Source organism: Phyllostomus discolor, chromosome 4 (assembly GCF_004126475.2).
Source record: "Phyllostomus discolor isolate MPI-MPIP mPhyDis1 chromosome 4, mPhyDis1.pri.v3, whole genome shotgun sequence".
Taxonomy (NCBI): Eukaryota; Metazoa; Chordata; class Mammalia; order Chiroptera; family Phyllostomidae; genus Phyllostomus; species Phyllostomus discolor.
The window spans coordinates 203,657,594-203,681,844 of NC_040906.2; the positions used below are offsets into that span (position 1 = coordinate 203,657,594).

Here is a 24,251-nt window from a genome sequence, read left to right on the forward strand (position 1 = left end):
TATCTCGTTCTACAGAGAGAGAGAAACTGTGTTTACAGCTTAGGAGATCGCGTCGCCCCTGGGCGACCCTCCAGTTCTCACTGGATTTGTGAGCCGGGGGCAGAGGGCTCGGGAATGCTTTGCATCTCTTGCTGGTTATTCACGTTTCTTATTCCCGGAATCATCACCAGGGGGCTCGAATGTCTGGTCCTTCCTGCCTGTCCGCAGGGTGGTGCCCTGGGGGCCTGTTGGCACCCAGGCTCTGCTCCCCCTGCAACACCCCCGACAGACTTGGCTGGACCCACGGTGGTCCTGTCAGGGTGAGCGGAACGGGGTGAGAGAGGCGCCAGGCTGGTCCCAGGGGCCTGAGGGCAACATTCTGATGGAGGTCTTGGGGGAGGGGGAGAAACTACCCAACACATCCATAACCCGGGAGGGAAATGCAACCTCCACACCCACCCAAAGGGGGATTCCAGAGAAGCCTGCCCCAGACGGTGTGTCCTGACACCCAGGCCAGATAGGACCCAGTGTTAGAAGGGGGCCTGCTTCCCTGTCCTTAGCTACGAAGTCATCTAGGGGATGCTCTAGCAGGTCAACAGACGGAGCCCGGGTACCCACCGGTGTCTGCAGAGGTGAGCAGGGACTGGCCTGTTGCAGCATCTGCCCCCACCCCCCACCCTGGGCTTGACTCAGCAGAGCAGGAGTGGGGTGCAAGGTAGAGGGAAAAGGGACCCCCTTCGCTCCGCCCACCAGCGCCTCACTGTTACTTCCCACACTTTGAGCCCTTCACTCCTCTGACCCCACCCCCGCAAAGGTCACGCGATAATGACAAGCCTAGAGACAGAGGTCTGAGTCTCTCGGAGACAACACACTTGGATCTCCATGAAAAGCTAGTAAAAGGCAACATTTGTCTAGCACTTTCCACTCGCCAGGCTCTCTCCAAGCCCTTGAAGCGAATTAGCTCGATCCTCCCCTCAGCCTTACTAAGTAGGTAATTATTCCGCTTCACCCGCGGGGCAACTGAGGCACAGGAAGTTGCACTGACCCGCCCAGCGGCGCCGCACCCTGGTGGGACTGGGAGGGCGGCTGCCGGCCGGAGGCTCCAGCCCCCCAGCGCCGCCGGCCGGGCTGCCCATATAAGGCCTTGGCGTCCGTGCGGACTTCAGGGTCGTTCGGGCACCCCGCGGACAGCAGCCGCCTCCGCAGCCAGGAATGTGTGGCATCTTCCTCCCTGGCGGCGGCCCACCGCCGGGAGGGCTTCCCTGCCGCGCCAGGGCCCACGGCTAGCGGCGATCGAAAAGAAGCCGGGCCTCCCTGCGCGCCCGCGGAGCCGCGCCCGGGCCGGGCCTCGCCGCTGGGGGGAGCGCGGCGCCCGGGCGGAGCGGGCCGGGAGGTGGCGCGCGCCCTCACCTGCCCCGGGCGGCCAGGCGGAGGAGGAGGAGGAGGAGGAGGAGGAGGCAGAGGCGGCGCGGAGGCGCCCGGGAGGGGCCAGCGCCAGCCCGAGCCTCTGCACAAAGTGAAACTCCTGGAAGTTGCGGGCGCGGGAAGCGTGGCGGACGCGGCCCGGGCGCCCATGGCTCTGAGCAAAGGGCTGCGGCTGCTCCGGCGGCTGGAGGCCGCGGGCGACAGCAGCGTCCTGCTGGAGGCGCGTGGCCGCGGGGACTGCCTGCTCTTCGAAGCCGGCACGGTGGCCACACTCGGTGAGTGCCGGCGACCTAGCCGCGGGGCTTGGGGCTGGGGCCGCGCCCCGGCGTCTCCTGTCCGGTGGGGGGGGGGGGGCAAGGAAAGGACACCCCTAAAACAGAGCTCTACCTTGCTGAGACTTAGAGACGGGGGCACCTCCTTTCCCCGAGGTGACCAGTCCCGGGCTGGGCGGAGACCGCCCGGCGTCAGGGCTGGGGGCTGGCTTGTTTGAATGAAGTGACCCAGGGGACACAGGAGAGCGCTCGGTCTGGGCCCAGCGCGCGCCGGCCGCGGGGTTCCGTTCTTGGAGAGCCGCCTCTGGCCTTCGATGCTCGGCGCTACGCCGGGACTCGGTACGGATTCCTGAGGGTCGGAGCGGGTTGATGGCGGAGCCAGCTGGCCCATGTGCCTGGCGCTCTTGTCCCTCTGCACCTGTTGATGAAGCCCTTTGGTATGTGTTGGCTGGCTTCACTCCCAGCGCGGGTGAGGACAGAAGCACCGTAGCACGGACTTGGAGAAGCTGCTGATGCCCCCGTTGTGTGTGTTACCAAGTGCCACTGAGCTGAGCCGGCTTCCACTCCCGGTGACGCCGCGAATGAGTGATGCCCACAGTGTCCCGTCCTCAGCCACCTGCTCGGCCACGGTAGACTCGCTTCAGTGGCTTCCTTTATGGCATCAGGCCGTCTCATATTGGGTCTTCCTCTTCCTGCCGGCGGCGCCTTTGCCTCATACAAACACTTGGCAGAGCGGCCTCAGTGCTGCAAAGGACAGACCTTGGAGGCGGATACATTTTGTGGCGACTCCACCTTCGGGGAGGGTGTTTTTGAGTCAGAGCCGAGCGGGTATGTTTCACGTGGGGCTGCAGGAAGTCTTTAGCCTGGCATTGTGCCAAGGGCTTGAGAGGCAGTCTCCTTTATTTTTATGATTCTACAAAAGAGCCGTTATCACCCCCATATTACAGATGAGTAAACTGAGACCCAAAGAGGCTAAGAAACTTGCTTGCCCAAAGTGCTACATCTCTGCCTGACTCCCATGTGGCTGTTCTGGAATCACTGACCCCTGGTCCCGTGTGTTGTGGCTGACGTTCGCCATGAGGGCCTAGTGACACCAAAGTGAGTGGAACAGGGTCCGGGTGTTAGAACCTTAAACTTGACCACTGGAGAATAGGCTTCCAGCCGGTGTCCAGCCACTGCGTAGTCTCTTGTTCGTAGCTGAGCAGAGGGTGGTCGGTCACTTGTCCCTGAGGTCACTTGTCTCACTCACTTCCACACTTTTTTTTAAAGATTTTATTTATTTATTTTTAGAGAGGGAAGGGAGGGAGATAGAGAGAGAGAGAGAGAAACATCAATGTGCGGTTGCTGGGAGTCATGGCCTGCAACCCAGGCATGTGCTCTGACTGAGAATCGAACCTGTGACACTTTGGTTCACAGCCAGAGCTCAATCCACTGAGCTACGCCAGCCAGGGCTACTTCCACACTTTGTAAATGTCTCCAGTCTCTCGTTCGCACTTGTACGCACTGGTTCTTCCGTCAGTATCTACGTCTGAGAAAGACCATCTCCTCTGGTTCTGCTTCCTGAGTAGCCTTCCTACACTAGCCTGCAGTTATGGGCTTGTTTTCCATCGCTCGGTTTCCGAAAGGTCTCCAGTTTTTGTGAGGACCATAAGTGGGCAGCAGATGGTGGATTAAATTATTGTCAGGTTATTCCAACTTGGGCTCGGTCCCGAGATGTGAGACGTCCAAGTTTGGTCATTTGCTAAGGTCTTGTGAGAAAACCAGAGAAATGTCCGTTCCGTTTCAGATGTCTGCCTCACACTGCGTTTACCAGAGCTGAGAGATTAATGTCACGGTACCAAACCGTGGCTCCATCAAAGGGATTAAGCTACCCCTCAGCTGGATTACCACGTTAAGCCAGATTCATACACTTTTCAGTTCCTTGGAAGCCGCTGGGAGAAAGAGACTTCTCAAAAGTGAAGATTTACAAGTGGTTTAGGGATGCAACGTCGTGTGGATTTTCAATGGGGAGATTAGGCTGGGACCGAAGTGCCTGTACGTCACATTGGTGATGACAGCACAATAGTGAAAGGGCCCTGTGCCACCCCCATTTGTCACCTAACCTAGCACTCAGGTTTCGGGAGACCTGGGGCCAAGCACTTCATTGCTCAAGTCTATTTTTCTGATTTAAGTACAATGGTTTTTTAAAAGCAGCTGTAGCGTTTGGTAGGATAGCTGGTCGTGAGAAGGGCTGTACGGGCCTCAGTTAATGCAAAGCTGTCATCTCAGACTCTGAAAGGACCCTAAGCACGCCCGGTCAGCCAGGGTGGCTCTCCACTGGAAACCTCTGTCTGTGTTCCAGAGGCCTCTCTTTGTTGCTTGCCTTCCTTCGACAAGGTAAAAAATGCTTTCCTTCTTCCCCGTAGAAGGTAGCAGTTTCCGCTTTGGTGTGGGCTAGTACACCTGTGGCCACCCGCATAGCTGGCGGCAGAGCCCTGACTGTGGTCACTCTCTGTGTGAGGGTTAAGGTTAGGGGCAGTTTCCTTTTTCACTCCGGCTGTGGTTCCCTGGGATGGGTCTCCCCAGCGAGGAGCGAGAGGCCAGGGAGACTTCAGTGGAGGGTCTCCTCCTGTGTGAGTGGTGGCTGTTCCCAGCCGGCGGCGAGGGGTCCTGCGTCCTGCCCAGCTCTGTGGCAGACCAAGGGTGCTGCTGCTTTCATGGGAGCAGCAGCGGGAGAGCTGGGCGGGGGGATGGGGGGAGGGGGAGGCAGAACGACATCCAGCCCCTAGTCAGCAAAGCTCTTGGAGGCTCATTGAACCCCCTGAGGATCCTGACTTGAAAAGGCTTTCCTATCCCTGGCTGGCGTAGCTCAGTGGATTGAGCTCCGGCTGCGAACCAAAGTGTCGCAGGTTCGATTCCCAGCCAGGGCACATGCCTGGGTTGCAGGCCATGACCCCCAGCAACCGCACATTGATGTTTCTCTCTCTCTTTCTCCCTCCCTTCCCGCTTTAAAAATAATTAAATAGAATCTTTAAAAGAAAAGAAAAAGGAAAAAAAAAGGAAAAGGCTTTTCCGTGCAAGGGCTCACCTGGAATTGCTTCATGTTTTCAGGCAAGACCTGGACCGGGCCAGGGGCTCGAACTGGGCTCTGAGTTCAGGAGAGACAGAGGATCCTTGATTGGCGGGTGGCTGGGCCCAGCCCTTCTGTGACAATGTACGAGGTCATCCAGCCAGCTAGCCAGCCAGCCGGAGGGCGGCTAGAGGAAACTTCCCAATTCTGCTCCTAAAAGAATTCGCTGGAGAATTTATCTTTAATGTGGGCCAGTGGGCACAGGACTTCCAGAGGCAGAAGAGCTGCACGTTGGCACCTATTTCAGAGGTTTTTGGAGTTTTCCCCTGCCCTGGCCGACTAGCAGAGGTGTAGGTGAAAAGCCACAGGGTGCCACCACCATCCCCTGTGGCCTGCAGCCCCACACAGGGAGGGTACTGAAGTGTCCTTGTGTGCACACTGGGACAAAAGGTACTTGCCGTGCCGGTGTCTGTCTTTTAGACCTAGCGTGGGCCAGATGAAGGGGAATGGCCTGTTCACGGGAGCTACCCGCCTCCGGAACCAGCGCCGGTGTTCCAAAGTTCAGTGTCCTTGCAGCAGCCCCCAGGAGGGGTGGCCGGGGACGTTGGCACCTGCGTTTGTGAGCCGGTGCAGCCCCGCCCACCCTGGCTTGCTGTTGAACAGGCAGCGGGGGTGGAGGGTGCAAGGAGGGTTGGCAGGCTCCACTGAAGAGTGAGTGTCCCTGAATTAATCACCCTGAGCTCCCGGGGGGAACTTTCTCTGCAAACACGGGGCCTGGGGTTTCCCAGCCGCTGTGTTTGCACAGAGGCCGGAGTTCAGGGCTTCGTTTGAACGGGAGCTGCGCACGGCTTCCTCTGCTCGGTCGCCTTGGTCCCTTTCCCGGGCTCTGTGGCCCGGATTCACTGGGTCAGAGACTTGAAGTTTGACCTGTGTAAGACCGCCTGGGAGAGTCACTTGAGTGGCCGGTTGTCATTTCTCCCGGGTAAAGACTGGAGCACGGGCAGGCGAGCCGGGCGCTGCAGGTCCTGACTGGGGACACCTGAGCCACAGTGGCCTGGTGGCCTCCAGGGCTCCGGTTCGAATCCTTCCTTCGGAGGTTTGTTCAGCATGGCATTTACAAAAATGCAGACTGCGTTCGTGTGGGCTTCTGCCTGTGGGTTTGGTGACTGACTGGGGGGAATGTGGTTTCAAATGCTGCTGGGGTTCTTTGGGGGGCTTTAACCTTTAATCGTGGAAATGTTAAAATGTGCACAAAAATGGAGGGAAAGGGGAATTCTCAGGTACCTGTCCCTCAGACTTCACAATCATCAATACATTCCATATCTCTTACCTACACCTATATTTTTTATGAAAAATGAATCTCCTAAAATTTAGTTGGTTCCATGCCAAACAAGATTGCTGTTTCGAGTGGCCCCTCTCCCACCATCTTGCACTTGCGTGTGCAAGTTCAGCATTTGCTTGACAGATTTCCATGTAACCAGTAGCAGCGGTGGTGGTGGGAACTGATTCTGAGATTTTGGCCAAGACGCAGGTTGGGGAGCGAAGTGCTCACATGGGAAGAGTAACCGCAGCCTGGAAGGGCTTGGGCTGTCCCCTCTCAGGGGGTGACATTGGTGGGCTCAGGGGAGACAGTCCGCTTCTCCCGCTGGAATGAGCAGTGGGGCGGAGGGCCGTGTCCACCTGCCGTCTGGACCACACCCCAGGACACAGGTGCCCAGGGCCCCGGCTCCTGCACAGGGGGTGTCTGCTCTGGCCCCCTGCCTTGGGGTGGGGGTGTGGTGAGGGTCCTGGCTGTGGGGGGACTGGACGCACGCCGGTTGGGGTGTCCTCAGGTGTGGGCAGGAGGCCACTGCCAGGGTGGGTGGAGCCCAGAGAGCAGAGGTCTGTGCAAAGATACTGGGGTGGGGTGGGGCGGGGGCTGCTCCCCACACCGGCCGATTCTGGGCCCAGTGCTCCAGTTCATCACGGGGGTATACTTCTCACACGGAGAGGACAGAGCATATTTTGTTTCATCGTTTGTTAGCTTGACCTAAAACTTAAAAATAGCTCGACATGCAGGTGAGGGCTGTCAGGCAGGCAGAACAGACTGGCCTCATCCGAAGATCCCGAGTGTGAGTGGTGGGGCGCGTCCCCGAGTGCGGTGCCCTGCAGGGATGCACCTTCCTGGTCCCGGTTGCTTGTTCTGGGGGGCCTCTGCCCAGTGAGTGGATTTACGGTGCTCGGCACCCGAGGTGGATGCTGGACACCTGCTGTGGGCCTGGTACTGTGCCCCGGCTGGGAAGCCAGGTGCGTTCGGCCATGACCCAGGGAGGCACAGGCAGCCCTCCTGGCACGGGGAGCTGGTGGGTCACCGTGTGCTGTACAGCTGCCTGTCTCGGAAACGACTTGGGGTGGGGGGTGGTTCACTGCAAGCCTGGAGGGCCGGCCTGGCAGCCCCTTCCCATGGCCCAGTTCGTAGCAGCTATTCCACAGAGCGGATGCCAGACTTAAATTGAAGGCAGTTTCTTGAGGATGTGGGACTCCTCCGGAGAGGCTTCTGTAATGTCTGGGGAGCTGGCACTTAATTCTATTCCTGCCTCTGTGCCTCTTCGCACTGCCTCCTCCCTCTCAGATGTTGGGGCGTGGCTGGCCGGCCTTCCCGGAGCTCCCGGAACCCGGGGTCCTGGGCCGGCCCTTGGGCCAGCAGCCGCCCGTGCTCCCGTCTCCGATTCCGACTCTTCCCTGTGGGTTTTCAACGAAACCACACCCTCCCTGAGGGCTGGGCCTCACCTTCTGCCTCTTCTGCTCCGTGACAAGATCTAAGGTGACAGTCAGGGCAAAACGGGCAATAAGAAATGACAGGGGACTTTCCCGTGTCCTTTAACATGGTGTGAGGTCCCAGGGAGCAAGACACGAGTGCTGGTGTGGGGTGTGAGGCGTGGGGCGGGGAGAGGGCAGGGTTTCCCAGCGGATGCTCAGACCCAGGGCGGGACCGGGCTGCTCCGGACCTCCGAGGAGCCTCTCCGAGGGCCGAGGCCGTTTGGTATTCAGTGCGTGTTGACTGATCAGGGGTCGGTGGTAGTGACCTCCACGAAGAAACAGCTACTTCCCCACGTCTCGCGTCTGACCCTGGAAGACAGTGATACCACCCTACACCCTCCTGCTGCTGCTTATGCTCCCACGTCTTATGCAGCAGAGGCGGGACCTGACTTCTGGCTGTGGCCGCTCACGGGTGGTGGTTGTTGTTGTTTTAAATCTTGGGGGAATACAGTTAATCCTTCCAGGCCTCAGCTGCTAATCTGAAAACAAATGAGGGATAACCTGTATTGGCTTTCCTCTCTTTCCACTGAGATTCCTTGTGGCTTAAAAAAAAAAAAGCTTAAACACTGAGCATAAGCAATTAAGACTCACCACTACTTCATACACCCAGTTAAAATGGTAAGGATTAAGAAGTGCAAATTGGCAGTTACAGAACAGTTGCGGGGAAATCAAGTTCGGCGTAGGGAACAGAGCACGAGGTCCCCAGGGACTGTGTATGGTGTCGGGGGTGGGGGGGTCCGACGTCTCCGGGTGGTCGCCTAGAAAGTTGTATAAATGTCTGTACACCTGCAACAGATGTAACGTGGCACATCAACTGTAGAGGAAAAGTGAGAAATTATTAAAATTTAAAAAGTGTCACAGATGCGCGCATACACACACACACACGATTGTAAACTAGCCAGAAAGTTGAATGTTAGGAGAAATTATCTGGCACACAAAATCCGAGATGGCACAGATCTTCGTCTGAGCTTAACCCAGGAATATCGGATGCTCTCCATTTTTTAGTGGATACTTTGTGAGTCAGTTAAAGTGCATGAGAATGTCTGTCCTTCACTCTGCTTCTTCCTTGCAACCAGCAATAAATAAATAAGCCATAACCATGTAAGTTTAAACTAGGAACAGAAAGTACGGTATTTATTAAAATATCATAAACTATGCTGGTGCAGTAGCTCATTTAGCCGAGTCCTGTTACTATCCCTGGCGATTCCTAACTACCTTTCATCATATTGCATAGCTTTTGTTTTTTAAATAATCTGGGCTGCAGCGGAAAGCTGGTGTGTCTGGGGGCATGCGGTCTTTTCTCAGCTGCCTGTCTCACGGACCGTGGCTGTGTGAACTTGGCGTCAGCAGGACTCTTGTCCAGGGGGGACGGACACCGTGTGCTGGAGAAGTCCCTTCAAGCAGAGGAGACGGTTCCCCGCAGCTCCTGCTGCCGGATTTAGCAGCTGAGGTCAGGCGGGGCGGAGCTGGCTCCTGCCGGCAGCGAGGAGTGAGCAGCACGCCGTCACCCGCGCTGTGGCCCCGCTCAGCAGTGACAGTCACGCCCCGGCCTGCCCCAACAATGGGCTCCTTGGGTGCGGATAAAAGAAGGAATAGTGCGAGACAAGGGCTGGAAATAACTCGCCACCTGCCCCACTGAGCCAGGGCCTCCTGCCGAAGTCCCCCGGCTGTGCATCCGCTGGGCGTCTTGCCGGACCATAGGGAGGGGGAGCCCCTGCACCCTCAGGGAGGCCCAGAGGCCAGACACACCTTCCAGGGTCACAGGAGGGCCAGTGATGCAGCTGCGGGACTGGAATTGCACGCTCACATTTCTTGTCTCCTAAGTGGGCAGATGGAGCCTTCTGTTTCTCCTTTCCAAGGGCTCCCGGCCACTTCCCCTGGACGGACGACAGAACAGTGTTTTGGGCTAAGGCCTGAGCGATTTTGTCTGGTAGTGTAAGTAAGTTGATTTTAATCAGAACTCTGTCTGTCTACCTATATCATCTGTCTCAGTTTTGCTGATGACTGATGGGGGACGAGGCGTGACTTTCATGAGGATGTTGAAAAGGTTGAAGATGCCAAAGACCCCAGGGGGGCCTGTGGTGGGGACACAGGGGAAGGTCCAGGCCTGGGCGCCAGATCTGAGGGCTCCACCCAGGTGTGTGTGTGTGTGTGTGTGAGAGAGAGAGAGAGAGAGAGAGAGAGAGAGAGGGAGCGAGAGAGCAAGCTCCCCTTCCCAGCCCCGCCCCTGCTTTCCAGGCTCTGACTGGGGGTCTCAATCTGCCCAGAGGGGGCACTTCTCCCCAATTCCCCATGTGGGCTGGAGGCTGCCCTGGAGAAAGTCAGTCGGTAAAGGCTTTTCTCTAACGCGTGTGGTCGTGATAAAATGTTCAGTCCGTCCGCAGAACTGGCGTTCATACCTCTGCCGCGTAGGAACCAGGCACTCGGAGGGAGAAATGGCGATGAGAAACCTCTGCCTGCAGAGGGGGGGCTCCAGCCCTTGGGGTCTCGGGGCCTGTGTCCTGGCTTCCCCAGCACTGCCCCCCTCTGGGGATCTGGTTCAATTTGCCGATGGAACAACGAGGTTCCAGAGAGCCTGTTAGGATTTTGCCTGAGAGAGAACGCGTACCCGGGAGGCGGACTTGAGGCGTCACCCCGCGTGGGGAAGGTGGGGAGCTTCAGAGGAAGAGCTGTGTGGCGGCGGTTAGGTCACCACCCCTGGCCCTGAGCACTCCCCAGCCTTTTGGGGGCAGGAGGTAAGATGTGTACACTCAGAAAACGCAGGAGACAGGCCCCAGAGTAGCCAGAGTGCAGCGAGGCCACGTCTGACACTCCAGGAGACGGATGGATGGACAGACAGACACACACGTGCTCACACTTAGCAGCGAGGGTGGGTGGGGGACATGAGCCTGGGGGATGTGGGGGGCTGTTGGAGCTGGGCGACAGGTGCTCGGGTGTCCATTCAACTCAGCGAATTGATAAGCTGACGGCTCTTCAGCCGCAGTGGGTGAGACCTGATGGGTGTTTCCCGAAAGCCGTCATTGGCCAGTCAGAGGCAGCGATGGGAAAGAAGGCTCCGCCCCCAGGGACCGCAGTTTCTGGGAATAAACACGACAGAATACAGGAGGCCTGGAAGAAGAAGAAAGTTTCCCCCTTTCCTTCCAGCCTAGGTCATTCTTGCCATTACACCCACAGGCTGTTGTTCACGCAGACTGTTGTACACGCACAGACTGTTGTACATGCACAGGCTGTTGTTCACACACAGGCTGTTGTACACACACAGGCTGTTGTTTGCGCATAGACTATTCACCCACAGACTGTTGTTCATGCACAGGCTGTTGTTCACCCACAGGCTGTTGTTCACGCACAGACTGTTGTTCACCCACGGGCTGTTGTACATACACAGACTGTTGTTCACCCACAGGCTGTTGTTCATGCATAGGCTGTTGTACATGCAAAGGCTGTAGTTCACACACAGGCTATTGTACACACACAGGCTGTTATACATGCACAGACTGTTGTACATGCACAGGCTGTTGTTCACGCACAGGCTGTTGTTCATGCACAGGCTGTTGTTCACTCATAGGCTGTTGTTCACCCACAGGCTGTTGTTCACGTACAGGCTGTTGTTCACCCACAGGCTATTGTACACCCACAGGCTGTTGTACATGCACAGGCTGTTGTACATGCGCAGGCTGTTGTTCACCCACAGGCTGTTGTTCACTCATAGGCTGTTGTTCACCCACAGACTGTTGTTCACCCACGGGCTGTTGTACACACACAGACTGTTGTTCACCCACAGGCTGTTGTACATGCACAGGCTGTTGTACATGCACAGGCTATTGTACATGCGCAGGCTGTTGTACATGCACAGGCTGTTGTTCACACATAGGCTGTTGTACACACACAGGCTGTTGTACATGCACAGGCTATTGTACACAGATAGACCATTGTATCTCATGTTAAGAAACCCACTCTGGACGCCTATCCCCCTCCCTCCTTCCCTCCTTCCCCAGGGGGACCAGGACCTGCTGTCTCCACTCTCTCCCATCCTGTCCTCCCCGATGCAGGGCCAGCCCAGCCCCTGGAGCCCCTCACCACCTGCCGTCCCGAGCAGGGCTGACCACCGTCCAGCAGTGACCACACCCCCCCTCCTGCTGCTTCTCCGGGTCCTGTTTCTGCCTCTCTGCTGCTTCCCAGGGCCTAGAGTGACGTCGGGGGCGGGCGGCAGGCGTCTGGAAGGCTTGCCGAGTGATGGACTTGGAGTGTGAGAGGGTGACCTTCCCCTCCCCCCCGCTGCCCCCCTGCTGTGCATGTAGCAAGATAATGTATGGGTAACACCACATGGCTTCTGAAGGGGAGGTGTGTGTGTGCATGCAGTGCACACGCATGGAAATAGGGCTTCCGTGGGAGGAAGGTCACACGGAGGCGAGGTTGTAGCAGAGCTGGGCGGGGCGTTCAGCTGGCAGGAGAACCTGAGTGAAGAAGAGGAGAGAGGAAGCTCCCGGAACTGGTCTAGCTGGTCTATTGGCGAAGAAACCAGGGAAGAAACTGGAGTGGAACCCCCAGCACCAGCCCAGGCCTGGGCCGACCTCGTTAGTCACTGGGCGCGAACCGAAGGGCTTGCTGCAGGAGGAGGGGACACGCCTGGCCTTGGTCCAGCGGGCATCCCTTGTGGGGCGGAAGAGACTGGGCCCAGGAGTGGGGTCTGTGGCCAGGCCGTGACCCATTGCCCACCAGGATCTGTCCTCGCCCCCCGCCCCACTGCCACCCAGATCTGAAGAGAGCATGTGCACATCTGAGGAGGGGGGTGTTTTTGTGCTTCGTTCTTATCCCCCACAGCGACCCTGCCCGGAGCTGTGAGGACTGCTGATGGAGGCTTGGGTCCCGGTCCCTGGCCCCTGGTCCCTGGCCAGCCAGAAGCACACTCAGCACTGTATCAGTGCTCAATGAAGACCTCAATTTCCTCTTTTTAAGGGGGAAAGAAACTGTAAAGCCCCCGTGTCCAGCTCTGCACTCGAGCCTTGTTGTCCAAGCCACCGGCCAGGTCCTTCAGCCCAGCACCCTCAGCCGCTGCTGACCTCGGCGCAGGGCGGGGGTGCCCTGCAGAAGTTTTTCCAGCTGTGGCCGCAGGAGAGGATACATTCCCCCCTTATTTTTTCTGGCTGGGTTGTGCACAGCAGCGCAGCTGGGTGGGGGGCGGTGCACTTGCTTAGGTAATGCTTTTTGGAGGACCCCCTCCCCACCGGCGCTTCTGTGTGGCCTGGACAGTTCGGGGAGGGAGGGAGGGAGGGAGGCAGCTGACGTGTCAGCCCCGTTGGCTTTTGTCTTGGCTCGGCAGCTTCTGTTGCAGACTGCTGTTTTGATTTCCACTGTGCTTAGCAACGCCCCAGCAGCCTCGGTCCGCCCAGGAAAACCATTGTCTCTCTCAAGAGCTGCGTTAGCTCCCAACTGATATAACTCTGGAAGGAACAGCCCCCAGCCGGCCTTAGCTGAGCTCAGAATGAGCACAGGATGGAGACAGTGGCCTTGATCTGGACGATTCTAGCCTCTCGAGACCCTGAAATACAAGAGGGTGGTTTACTGTTCTCTGCAAGAATGCAGCCACAAACGGCCCCTCAGTCTTGGGCCGCCTGCACTGTTCACTTGACCTACTTGTTTTTTTGACCCGCGGGCCGGGCTTCGCTGGAATTTCCTTATAGTGGGTTCCTGCGGAAACTTTGATGAAAGAAAAGAAAGAGAATGTGCAAGAAAGAAGCACGTGTGGCTGGTGTGAGTCACTGGTGATGCAAAGGGGCTGGCTGTCTGCCGGCCAGGAGCTCAGCCTGTGGGCCCCGGGACTTGGGAAGCAAGCTCGGGCCGCCTCGGTCAGGGACAGCCCCCCCCCCGCTGCCTCGGGGCGTCTGACCACAGCGCTGTCCTGGGAACCAGAATGCACGGCCGAGCTGGCTCTGCTCTGAGGCAGGACACTGGTGCTCCTGCAGGCCACTCACGTGGGGGCTGATTCTTTTCTGCTCCGCTTGGCCCACCGGGCCCCGGGGAGGAATGTGTGTCCCCTGAGCCCCTCTGCACCCTGCCCAGACCCTCTCCTTTGCTCCTTCCCTCCTCCGTACCAGCACTCAACTTCCATCTCATGCACCGCACCCCCAGCGGGGTCTTTCCAGGTCCTTCTAAGCGTCCAAATGGCCATCGCCCCTCCGGGACCCAGGATGGGGCCACGGCTTGCTGGCAGGGCATGGGGGGGTTGGGGGGGTGATGGGGGGCATTCTCCTCCAGAGGCATCCTCACGGCGGCCCTGTAAGTCCACGTGCAATCTGGAGACCCCCCCAGCAGCTCCCTCGCATGGTGGGGTTCTGCTTGGTCCACACCCGACCACTCGGGTCTGTTTTTATCGTTAGCCCCGTTGTCTAATAACGTGGACGACTCGTACCAGGTTACCAGGGAAACAGGGCCGGAAGGGGAGCCTAAGGTCAGACTCTCCGGCAGGCGGCGTCCAGCCTTTGCCCACACGTGTCTAGGAACCAGGTCACCCACCGCCTTCCGCAGACTCGCCTGGTGCCTTGGAGATTCGACCTTCCTCCTCCTCGGTCAGTCCCCGCAGTGCCAAGTCCCGCCCTCGCCGGTGCCTTCCGTGGCCCTGGCGTGAGCCTTCTGACAGCCTTGGCCTTGGGCTCCCTGACCTCCCCTCCACCGGGGAGTGTGTCTGCCGCCCCGGCTCAGCTGCTCACTCCACAGCCACCACCAGCGTCCAGCGTCCCTGCCTCCATCCTCCACCTCGGTCTTCTCAGCCCCTCCCTCGGTGCTCCCATTCCAGCCTCCCCCACCCCCCGCCCTTCCTGGGGCTGCGGTCCCTTTAACCGCTGCCCCGCCCAGTCCTCCCCTGCCCCACGCCACTCCTCCCTGCTCGCCCGCTCACCTGGCCTTGCACCCTCCCGCCCTCGTGTGGTCCTGCTCACCAGGCACAGCTACAGTTAGAGGTTTCTGGAAGCCACCCACTACCACGCTGCCCGGTCTCATCCTGTCACTTCGTGGTCCCCGGGTCCCGGCGGGCCCTTCAGATGCTTCTGCATTCAGCTCGCTCTCCCGCCTTCGCTCCCACCCGCCCCCTCCCCTTCCTCCCCTCCCCCGTTCTCGTAGCTGGTAGAGCCGCTTCTCCTTGCAGGGAGAGAGTGCAAGCAAGCGGGAGAGAATTTCCACAGTTACCCGCCCACCCGCATCTCTCCCTTCTCTCCCGCTGGCAGGGGACAGGCTGTGAGTTCGGGGTGAGCGCCCCCCACCCTCCCCCCGCACGTCGGTGCTGACCCGCTTCACCTGAGGCACAGCCTTTCCCTCCCCCGGATCGTGTCCACCCCCCGCCCGTGTGCAGGCTGGGGGTCAGCCCCCAACTTAGAGAGGGCTTTCGACCTCACCGTCCTCTCCACAAGCTCCCCATTTCTCTCCTCTACACACGCACACACACATGCACAGGCATGCACAGACATGCACACCCATGCACGCACACACGGAATTGTCTCTACTCGCCATCCCCACTTTCTCTCCCTCTTCATGACGGCTCTGCTCCTCAACTTCCCTGAAACCGCTCCTCAGTGGCTCGGTTTAGCCCTAACTAAAGTGACAAGCACTCACTTTGTCACAGGACACAGGGCAGCGCCACACCCCACTGACCCCTCCTGCCTCCCTGACACGCTTCCGCCCCCAGGCCTGCAGGACGCCACGCACTCCTGGATTTCTGACATCTTTCTGGCCGTGTCTCTTCAGCCTCCCTGGCCTGTGACCATGCTGTCCCCTGCCCTCCATCCCCGGGTGATCTGCCCCAGACTCAGGAGGCTGGGGACATCCAGGCTGTGTGTCAGCCGGCCTTCTCTGTGGGGCTCTGTGCCAGCGCTGTCCCGGCTTCTCCCCAGGGGGCCCACAGCTGCATCGCCCGTGTGTCCAGCTTCAGCTCCCGCCGCTGCACCCACACCTGTCCTGTCCACCCTCCCCACTGTGGGCGACAGCCACTCGTCCTTCCGGGGGTTCAGGAGACAGACTTGGCGTCGTCCTTGAACCCTGTCTTCCCTCCTGTCCCACATCCGGTCTTCCACAGGCCCTTGGGTTGTGCTTTCAGAAAGAACGAGCAGATATTTAATGGTGTTAAGGAATTATGCTTAAGTTTCAGTTCTTTTTTTTTTATAAGAGATTTATTTTTAAAGATTTTATTCACTCATTTTTAGAGAGGGAAGGGAGGGAGAAAGAGAGAGAGAGAAACATCAATGTGCGGTTGCTGGGGGCCGTGGCCTGCAACCCAGGCATGTGCCCTGACTGGGAATCAAACCTGCAACACTTTGGTTTGCAGCCCGAGCTCAATCCACTGAGCTACGCCAGTCGGGGCAAGTTTCAGTTATTTTAGATGTGGTAATGATACTGAGGTTATGTGTTTACAAAGAACCCTTCCCTGGCTGGGTAGCTCAGTGGATTAGAACATCACCTCGATACGCCAAGATCGTGGGTTCGATCCCTGGTCAGAGCCCATATGAGAAGCAACCAATGAATGCATAAGTAAGTGGAACAACTTTCAGTGTTTCTCTGTGTCAGTAAAACAAAAAGAAAATCAGTCAATAAAAAGAACAGTTACCTTTTGGAGACTCTTACTGAAATATCTGTAGGTGAAATGATACTAAGTCTGGGGTTGACTTAGAGTAACACAGAATTGTCTCTACTCGCCATCCCCATTTTCTCACTCGCGACTCTCACCAAGAGGACTCGATAAAACACAGATTCCCGGGTCTCAGGCCCAGAGTCTCTGAGTCAGCTCGGCCGGGGAGGCGCCTGCTCACTTGTGTTGCTAACGCTGGGCGCTGGGCGAGGCTTACTGTCCAAGGGCCGTGCGCTGAGGCCCAGGGGTGCTCAGGGGTGGGAGACGGGACGGGGCCCGAGCTGATGCTGGAGCTGGTGGGGGTGTGGTGTGTGGGTGCATGGGGCCTATCACACGCTCTGCACTTTCCTTCGGAGATTTCCATGACGAAAGCGTGTGTGTGTGTCCCCAGACTCCGGTGGTTTCTCGGCACTGCGCGGCCACCGTCGTGGTCCAGGGGGCATCCCCTCTCACCTCAGTCGCCGTGGTCTCCCTGCTGTTTCCTCGTACCCCTTTGGGGTCTGTTCTTAGTACAGCACCAAAGGGACCCCAAAACCCTGCAAGGGCCCCCTCACGCCCAGGGAAGTCCCAAGTCCTTTTATGACCTAGAAACCTGTTTGTGATGTGTCCTCACTGCGAGCCCTTTGTCGGACACACTCCCCTTCTCTGGTTCTGGAGAGCTGCTGCCTCAGGACCTTGGCACACGTTCTGCTGGGCCTACAGGGCTCCTGGATCTCCACCCAGCCTTCCCCTCACCTCCCTCCGGTCTGCATCCAGGTGGCCGTCGTGCGGAGGCCTTCTCGAACCATAAGATTTCACACACACACACACACCCCACACCCCACTTCATACCCCCTGCTTTGCTCACTTCCCTCCTTAGCTCAGGTCACTGTCTGTATTGTGCTCACCGACTTTGTCTGTCCGTCCTGGCAGGGGGCTCACACGGTACCTGGCGCCCGATAGGCCCCGCCCCCCGCTCCGCTGCCTTGGTGAGGGGCCTCGGCTGTGCCCCTCTCCGGGGCCCCACCCACTGGGTTGGCCTCCACCATCATCCATCCACGGCACATGTCCCCGCTTTGCCGCAGCCCCGCGCCTGCCTTGCCAACTCCGCTGTGCTCGGGCTGCCGCCCACGCGGTTCACTGCTGGATCCCCGTGCCCAGCTCCTGTCGACGCCCGCGTGCACGCTCGAGAGTGAATGGCGGCCTCCCACGGCCAAGACGTGGGCGAGGAGGAGGATGGGAGGGTGGACGAGAGGCCCTTCCTTAGCAAGCTGGACGATCGTGGCCAGTGGCTGGGGAAGCAAAACCGTTCTCACGGGGGAAAAAACCCGCAGGAAATGCAACGAAGGTGGGGAAGGAGGAGTGTTCCCTCCCGAGCCGGTGCGCGGGACGGACAGACGCTGCTCGCGGGCCGGCCAAGCGCAGTCGGCAGCGGTGCGTGCGCCGCCCACACGGAGCCCGAAATAAGCTCGGGCTGCTCGTCACACTGAAAACCAGGATGGCCTATTTCTCTGGAAAAGCTGGAGGCCTGCCGGCCCGGGGCCGGCGTGCCCACCTGGGCAGCTGGCTGGGACTGCCCGGCTGCAGCCCCCCCAGCGGGTGTGTCCTTTGTCACCCCGCCCCCCACCCAGCACTGTCATTCCCTCCTTACCTGCTTGGTGCTTGCTTGCAGATACTGGATTTGGAAGCTCTTTGTTTGTTTGTTTGTTTGTTTGAAGACTTTATTTATTTTTAGAGAGAGGAAGGGAGAGAGAGAGGGAGGGAAACATCAGTGTGTGGTTGCCTCTCGAGCGCCCCCTACTGGGGGACCTGGCCTACAACCCACACCAGCCAGGCCAGAAGCTTGTTTTTGAACAAAAGGGATTTCTCCTTCCTTCAGCCCTAATGAGGAAATTGAGTTGTTTGGGACCAACAGGGGGACCAACAGGGGTGGCGGGTGGTTTTGGGACAGGCCATCTGGGAGGCCGGGCCCAGGGGAGTGTGGGGACCTGTATCACAGGGGTGGGTTAGAAGGAGCCTCGGAGCCCCAGCTGGTGTGGCTCAGTGGATTGAGTGCTGGCCTGCAAATCAAAGGGTCGCCGGTTCGCTTCCCAGTCAGGGCACGTGCCTGAGTTGCAGCCAGGTCCCCAGTAGGGGGCGTGTGAGAGGCAGTCACACATTGATGTTTCTCTCTCTCTTTCTCCCTCCCTTCTCCTCTGTCTAAAAATAAATAAATAAAATCTTTAAAAACAAAAAAAGCAGCAGCAGCCTCGGAGAGGAAGACATCGAGAAAAGGAAAGCAGCTTCCTGCAGAGACGGTTTGCAGGGGAGTCTGGGCTTTGAGAGGACTGGGTCACCGGTGAAAAGGTGTGACTAAGTATTATGGGCTCGAATGTGTCCCCAGCATCACACGTTGACGTCCCAGCTCCCCATCCCGAAGAGTGTGACCTGACTTGGAAATAGGGTCACGGGACATGCAGTCAGTGGAGGGGAGGTCGTGCTGGAGTGGGGTGACCTCAGGTCCAATGGGACAGGTGTCCTTCCAAGAAGAGGAGGGGGACGCAGACGCACGGGGCAGAGGTGGCTGTGTGGCGGTGGAGGCAGAGGCCTGTTTCCCGGTGACCCACCCGGTCACACTGGGCTTCGGGGTTCTGTCGGGGGCGTTGTGAAGCCCCTGGAGTCCAAATACTTATTCCGTGTGTGTCAGAATCATTCTCTCGCATGTACCCCCTTGTCTGCTGCGCCAAGGCTGGGGAGCTGCCTGGTCACGGCTCCCTGGCTCTGCCCGCAGCCCCTGTGGACGTGGAAACGCCACGCGGGGCCTCGCACGTGGCCTGCCGGAGGGGCACCCACCTCCACCTGTGGGGTGGGGGTTTCACAGGGCTTACCTGTCCTCCAGCAGGGAGGGGTCTGTTTGCAGGGGGACTCCCTAGGCACCTGGCAGTGCCGGTCCCTTGACAGGGGGCGTGTCGTCGCCTCTGTGCAGAGGCTGTGGCTCCCGTCGGTGGCCGGGAGCAGAGGCGAGGGCTGGAGAGGATGCCTCGTCCCCTCAGCCGTGATCGCTGTGGGAGCAGGGCCCCCGCGGGCTAGCAGGAGCAGGTTGAGTCCATCCGTGGGCCCCAAGGCCGCCCACGTCCTCAGCCACAGCTCCTGGGAATGGCCCCTTACCTGGTAAAAAGGGACTTCGCTGCCGTGGTTAAGTTAATTGAGGGCCTTGACCTGGGGGGGGTTATCCTGCGTGCTGTGGGTGGGCCCAGTGTGCACACACTGGACCTTAAAAGAGGGAGAGAGGCGGATGGGAAGGGGGAGCGGCCAGAGCAGCTCGGTGGCCGGCGTTGGCCAGGGTGGGGGGTGCCCTGCAGCCAGCGTGGCCCACAGAAGCCAGACAGACCCAGGGAGTGGATTCTCTCCTGGAGCTTCCAGAAGGAACAGTCCTGGGGACACCTTGACTTTAGCCCCGTGAGACCCATCTCCGTAGGGCCGTGGGTGTGTGATGTGCGAGCCACGGACTCTGGGTCATTGGCTTCTGGGTCATTGGCTACAGCAGCGGTCGGAGACTAAAGCTGTTCCACCTGCCCCGCCCCTTCCCCCTCCCCGCAAGGACAGAGGGGGCAGGGTGGGCGGGACTGTGGCCTCCCAGTCCTTTTCATAATTATCTGTGGGTTCTCTACCCCCACCCCACCCCCCAAAAAAAACCCAATCAGAAAAATTCAGTGAGTATTGGGGTAGAAATGTAATTTATTAAACTGGTTCTTAGGCTTCCTGGCATCACCAACCTGAGATTCTGATGAAAACTATGGGCCTAGCCCCATGAAGTTGCATGTCCAGAAACATGAGCCCCCCACTTTAGAGATGACGCAGGTTCTCCCCAAAGCCCCACGTGCAGCTGCCGGGCGTCCCGGCCTTCCCTGTCACCCCAAAAGAGCCTCTGTAGCCAGTGAGTCCGATGGAGACGAGGTGCCTGCTTCCTGGGAAGTGTCCTCCTCGTGGCACCTGCCGGGCCCCGTGCGAGGACCCGCCCATGCCGCCGTGCGTCCTGTGCACTGGGGGCCGTGCCCTGAGAAGGGGTCTACAGCCTGGCCCCCAGAACGGCCAGCAGAGGGGCTGGGGCTCCCTGCCCCTGCGGGTCCTTCCTTCTGTCAGCGTTGCTTTCGCGCCAGCCTGTGACCTGCCCGGGGGCTTCGAGGGCGACTGCTGAAGTGGGGGCGCTCTGCTCATGCAGTGCACCTCGGGGTCCATTGTACAGGGCCCGGGGCTTCTGGGCCCCGCCTTCTGCTCCGGTTAGCAGGTCCCTGGGGGCGCGGGCACTGCAAAACTAAGCCTCCGGGGAACATCCGTAGGAGCATTCTCAGCAGTAATGTCTCGTTCCTGTTTCTGGGCACGTGGACCGTGGCACAGGGCGGCACGCTCGGGCCCCAGGTACCTGCTCCCAGCTGGAACCCCGTGCCTCCCGCCAGCCGCCCGCCGGGGGGGCCCCCAGGAAGTGGTGGTGGGCGCTTCCAGGGAGCGAGCTCTCCGTGGGAAGAGCCAAGTCTCGGCTGCCTGGGGATTCGCTGATTATGAAACCCTCACACACGCGCGTTCCTGGGGGCCGAGCCATTGTCTGCGTTTTCTTCCCCGGGTGGGTGGGTGGGGAGCCGTTGGAAGGCTGCGGTGCGGGAACCCTGCCGGGGGCTCAGGCTGACAGCGTCTGCCATGTGTTTGTCCCCCAGCCCCGGAGGAGAAGGAGGTCATCAGAGGCCAGTACGGGAAGCTCACGGACGCTTACGGCTGCTTGGGGGAGCTCAGGCTGAAATCCGGTGAGTGTCCCCTCCCCCGGAGGAGCCGCCGCCGCCGCAGCTGCTGCCGCGGTCAGAGCGCCTGCCAGCCAGCGTGTGTGTGTTGGTTTGGAGGGACTGCTGGATCCAGGCGTTGTGTGTGAACTGCGGGGAGCTTGTAAATGTTTGTTTTGTTGAGCCTGCTCCTCCATGCCCGCAAGGTCAAGGTGAGTGCAGCCTGGTTCTCACCTGTCTGTGTGGCTTTGTGGGCAGAAGTCTCGGGTGCAAAGAAAGCTCACCTTTGTAGTTTGCCTGTCAGCACCGAGCATCCGTGGGGGGTGGGGGGCGGCGGTCTGCCCAGGGGGCTGTTTGTCGTTGGCAAGGGCCCTGTCCTCTAGGAGGGTGGATGCCAGGAGTCCCAGGCCCCCTGGACAGGCTGGGTGTGGGTTTGAGGGAGGGGCCTCGGCACTGTCAGGTGAGGAAAGAAAAGCCACCGGGACCTGGAGCCGTGGGGGGAGGGGAACCTGGAGGAAAGGAAAGTGCATCACAAAACCCGCCTGGGCTGGCTGGAGAGGGCAGAGAGCTGGCCGGGGCACGTGGGCTCCCTTGCTCAGGACCAGCCGGAGGGGCTGTGCTGTCAGCCGGGCCGTCCTTGGGGGTGGCTGGCCGCCTCCCCAGGGGCCCAGGGGGCCTCTGAGCCACCTCCACGCTCCTAGACCTCACAGGGGCCCTGGTGCCTCCGTGTCCTTCCCTCCGCCTCAGCCAGCTAGTGTGCGTGTGTGTGTGTGTATGTGTGTGTGTGTGTGTGTGGGTCCCACCCGGTGTTAGCAGAGAGGCTGGGAGCTGGGACCAGAGCGGGGGGCCTTCCTGATTCTCCGTCCCCCTGGGGAGGGCTGTGAGCATGCGGGCACGGTGGCTGAGCGCCGGCGCTGGCCGTGGCTTTTTGGGGTCTTTTATGGGGTGATGTTTCCTGCACTACGCTGACAACATGGCTGACTTCTAAACATCCCTTGGGAAAAGCACTCAGTCCCCACTCAACAGGGCAGGTGTGTGAAATGTCCGTTTTGTGTAGCCAGGGGCTACACCCTTGTCACCTTACTTACTCCTGCAGAAGACCCCTTCCTGCAGAAGATAGGCAGGCAGGGTGAAGACCCGAGTTACAGGAGGGGGAGCTGTCCCCAGAGGGGCCAGGTCACTGGCCTGAAGAAGCCCAGCCGGGCGTCCAGCCCAGATCCGGCTGCCCCCCAAACGCTTGCTGTCTCCCTGAAAACGTGCTGCCCGCCGAGGGTTTTCCATGGCGGGCAGCACCCTCCCCACCCACCCTCCTCAGCGATCTCGCCAAGGTTACGAAAAATTCCCATGGCCCTGGTCTCAGTGGGGGTGACGTGAGGACGGCAGGTAGCCTCCCAGGGTGCTCCGCCCTGTGTCAGGGTCTCGGCCATGAACTCCGCTCCCCCAGCAGCCTGGAAGGTTGGGGCTGTGCTTACCCCCCTCTGCAGACTCAGGGAGACACGTGGGGAGCTACCTGCTGGGAGTGACTGGCAGCTTTTTCCTGGTGCTTAATTAAATGATGCATTGTGCATCAGAAGGGGGCCTGGATTCAGGGCGGAGCTGCCCGAAGTCAGGCAGCTCTTACAAGTGACTCAGGTTTAGTGCCTTCTGGCCCCAGGGGCTGCTTCCTGCCCCCAGGCCCCTCTGTCCCTGAAAGGGCAGAAGGCTGAGCATGCCTCCCCCACCCCACCCCAGGGGGAAGCATTTTTCCCTGGGCGGTTATCTGAGGTCAGCCATAGGAAATGCATCCCCTCCAGGAAGGGGGGATAGCCCCCAGAAGAACATCGTCACCATGAGCTTGGGTGCCTGCAGGGTGCCCGGCCCAGGGGCAGGGTCCCCGGGCCAGGGGTGTGGAGAGAAGTGACCGACTCCTGGGGCTGCTTCATCAAAGCCCCTCTTCCTTCCCTTCCCGCAGCTCCTGCCTGCCCCTGTCCCTGCATGGAGGAGGAGGGGGGTGGGACGCAGGCTCAGGCCACCCAGGAGACTAGCCGAGGAGGCCCCCACTTCTGACGGCCTCTGAATGCCCCCAGGCCCACCTGCCCCGTCTCCACCCAGGGCCTGGGGGGACGGGGATGGGGGGGTAGGTTGGCCTTTGGAAAGTTGGGAAGACTTGGCTTTTTCAACGCGTTTCTGAACGTGACCTGGGGTGTCTGGAGAGGGGAGGGTCGGGCCCCAGCACCCACTTGTTCTATCTGTGCTTGTTGGGCACCCCCCCAGACCGGATCTGTCCACTTTGCTTTGCTTTGTTCTGTTTCGTTTGTCCTCCCCTGCCGAGGGCATTGGCCAGCGAGGAGCACACTTCACTGTCTGGTGGCCCCAGGATGACCCTCCTCCCCAGGGTGGTGGGGAGGTGGCCGCCCTTTTGACGTTTTAGGCTGCGGAGCTCCCTGCAGAGGAGGAGACCGCCCCTCGGGCTCCACCTTGGGGCCGGTGGCTCCGTTCCCTCCCACCCTTTTGTGTTGCAGAGGAAGGAACGTGCACGGAAATTGCGTGAAAGCTTCACCCACCTCAGGTTCCTAGGTGTTCGTGGGGAGCCCACAGTCCCCCTTCCTCCCGAAATGCCAGCCGGAGGGCTGGAACCCCACAGTCAGCAGGGCAGCTGGGCTTCCCAGGGACCACCGGCGCAGAGCGGAGCACTGCCCGTTGGAGTGACAGAAGTCTGTCCCCAGACGTCAGGGGTTTGACTTGCTTCTAACCTAAGCATCCGAGGCCTCCCTGTTCCCCAGCCTCGGGCCGAACACACATCGAGGTCTGTAAGGCATCGCGTCTGCAGGACTGTGCCATGCACAGTCTGTGGGGCAGCGTGGCAGCCCTGTCCCCTGCCCCCTGTCCCCTGTCCCCAGACAGCCCTGTCCCTTCAGAAGGCAAAGTCTGGAGAGGGGAGTCCGACAGTCTTTTGAGATTCAGGGTAGGCAGTGTTCTCTGGCAGGTCTCGAGATGCACTGGCCTCCATCAGTCTCAGAATAGTTTATTTGCATACCTATACCTTGTCCTGGCTGGTGTGGCTCAGTGGATTGAGTGCCAGCCTGCAAACCAAAGGGTCACCAGTTTGATTCCCAGTCAGGACACGTGCCTGGGTTGTGGGCCAGGTCCCTAGTTGGGGGCGTGCAAGGGGCAACCACACACTGATGTTTCACCCCTTCTCTTTCCCGTTCCCTCCCCCTCTCTCTGGAAATAAATAAGTAAAAATCTTTAAAAAACAAACAAACAAAACTATACCCAGTGGTATGCTGGCAAATATGTGACATCCAGCTCTCTGGGGAGTTTCCACGGTGTAACCACGCCGACCCTGGACGGTTGCCGTGTACCTGCTGTGTATCTGTCGGAGTGGGGACACCATGTGCGCG

The 24,251-nt window shown here is 59.4% G+C and overlaps 1 protein-coding gene across 7 annotated transcripts in view; it reads left to right on the top strand.

The window, feature by feature from the left end:
• Positions 1-1,418: 1,418 nt before the first annotated feature.
• The window catches only part of SYNJ2 (synaptojanin 2), an 83,408-nt gene continuing 60,575 nt past the window's right edge, over positions 1,419-24,251 (top strand). For 3 of the 7 annotated variants that reach the window (XM_036024944.1, XM_036024941.1, XM_036024943.1), the window contains exons 1-2: positions 1,419-1,679; positions 20,809-20,895. In XM_036024944.1, coding sequence (XP_035880837.1) covers positions 1,553-1,679; positions 20,809-20,895 — 214 coding nt within the window. In that variant the 5' untranslated portion in view covers positions 1,419-1,552. The remainder of the gene's footprint in view (positions 1,680-20,808; positions 20,896-24,251) is intronic. The other 4 variants (XM_036024940.1, XM_028508756.2, XM_036024942.1 and 1 more) reach the window with 2 other exon arrangements.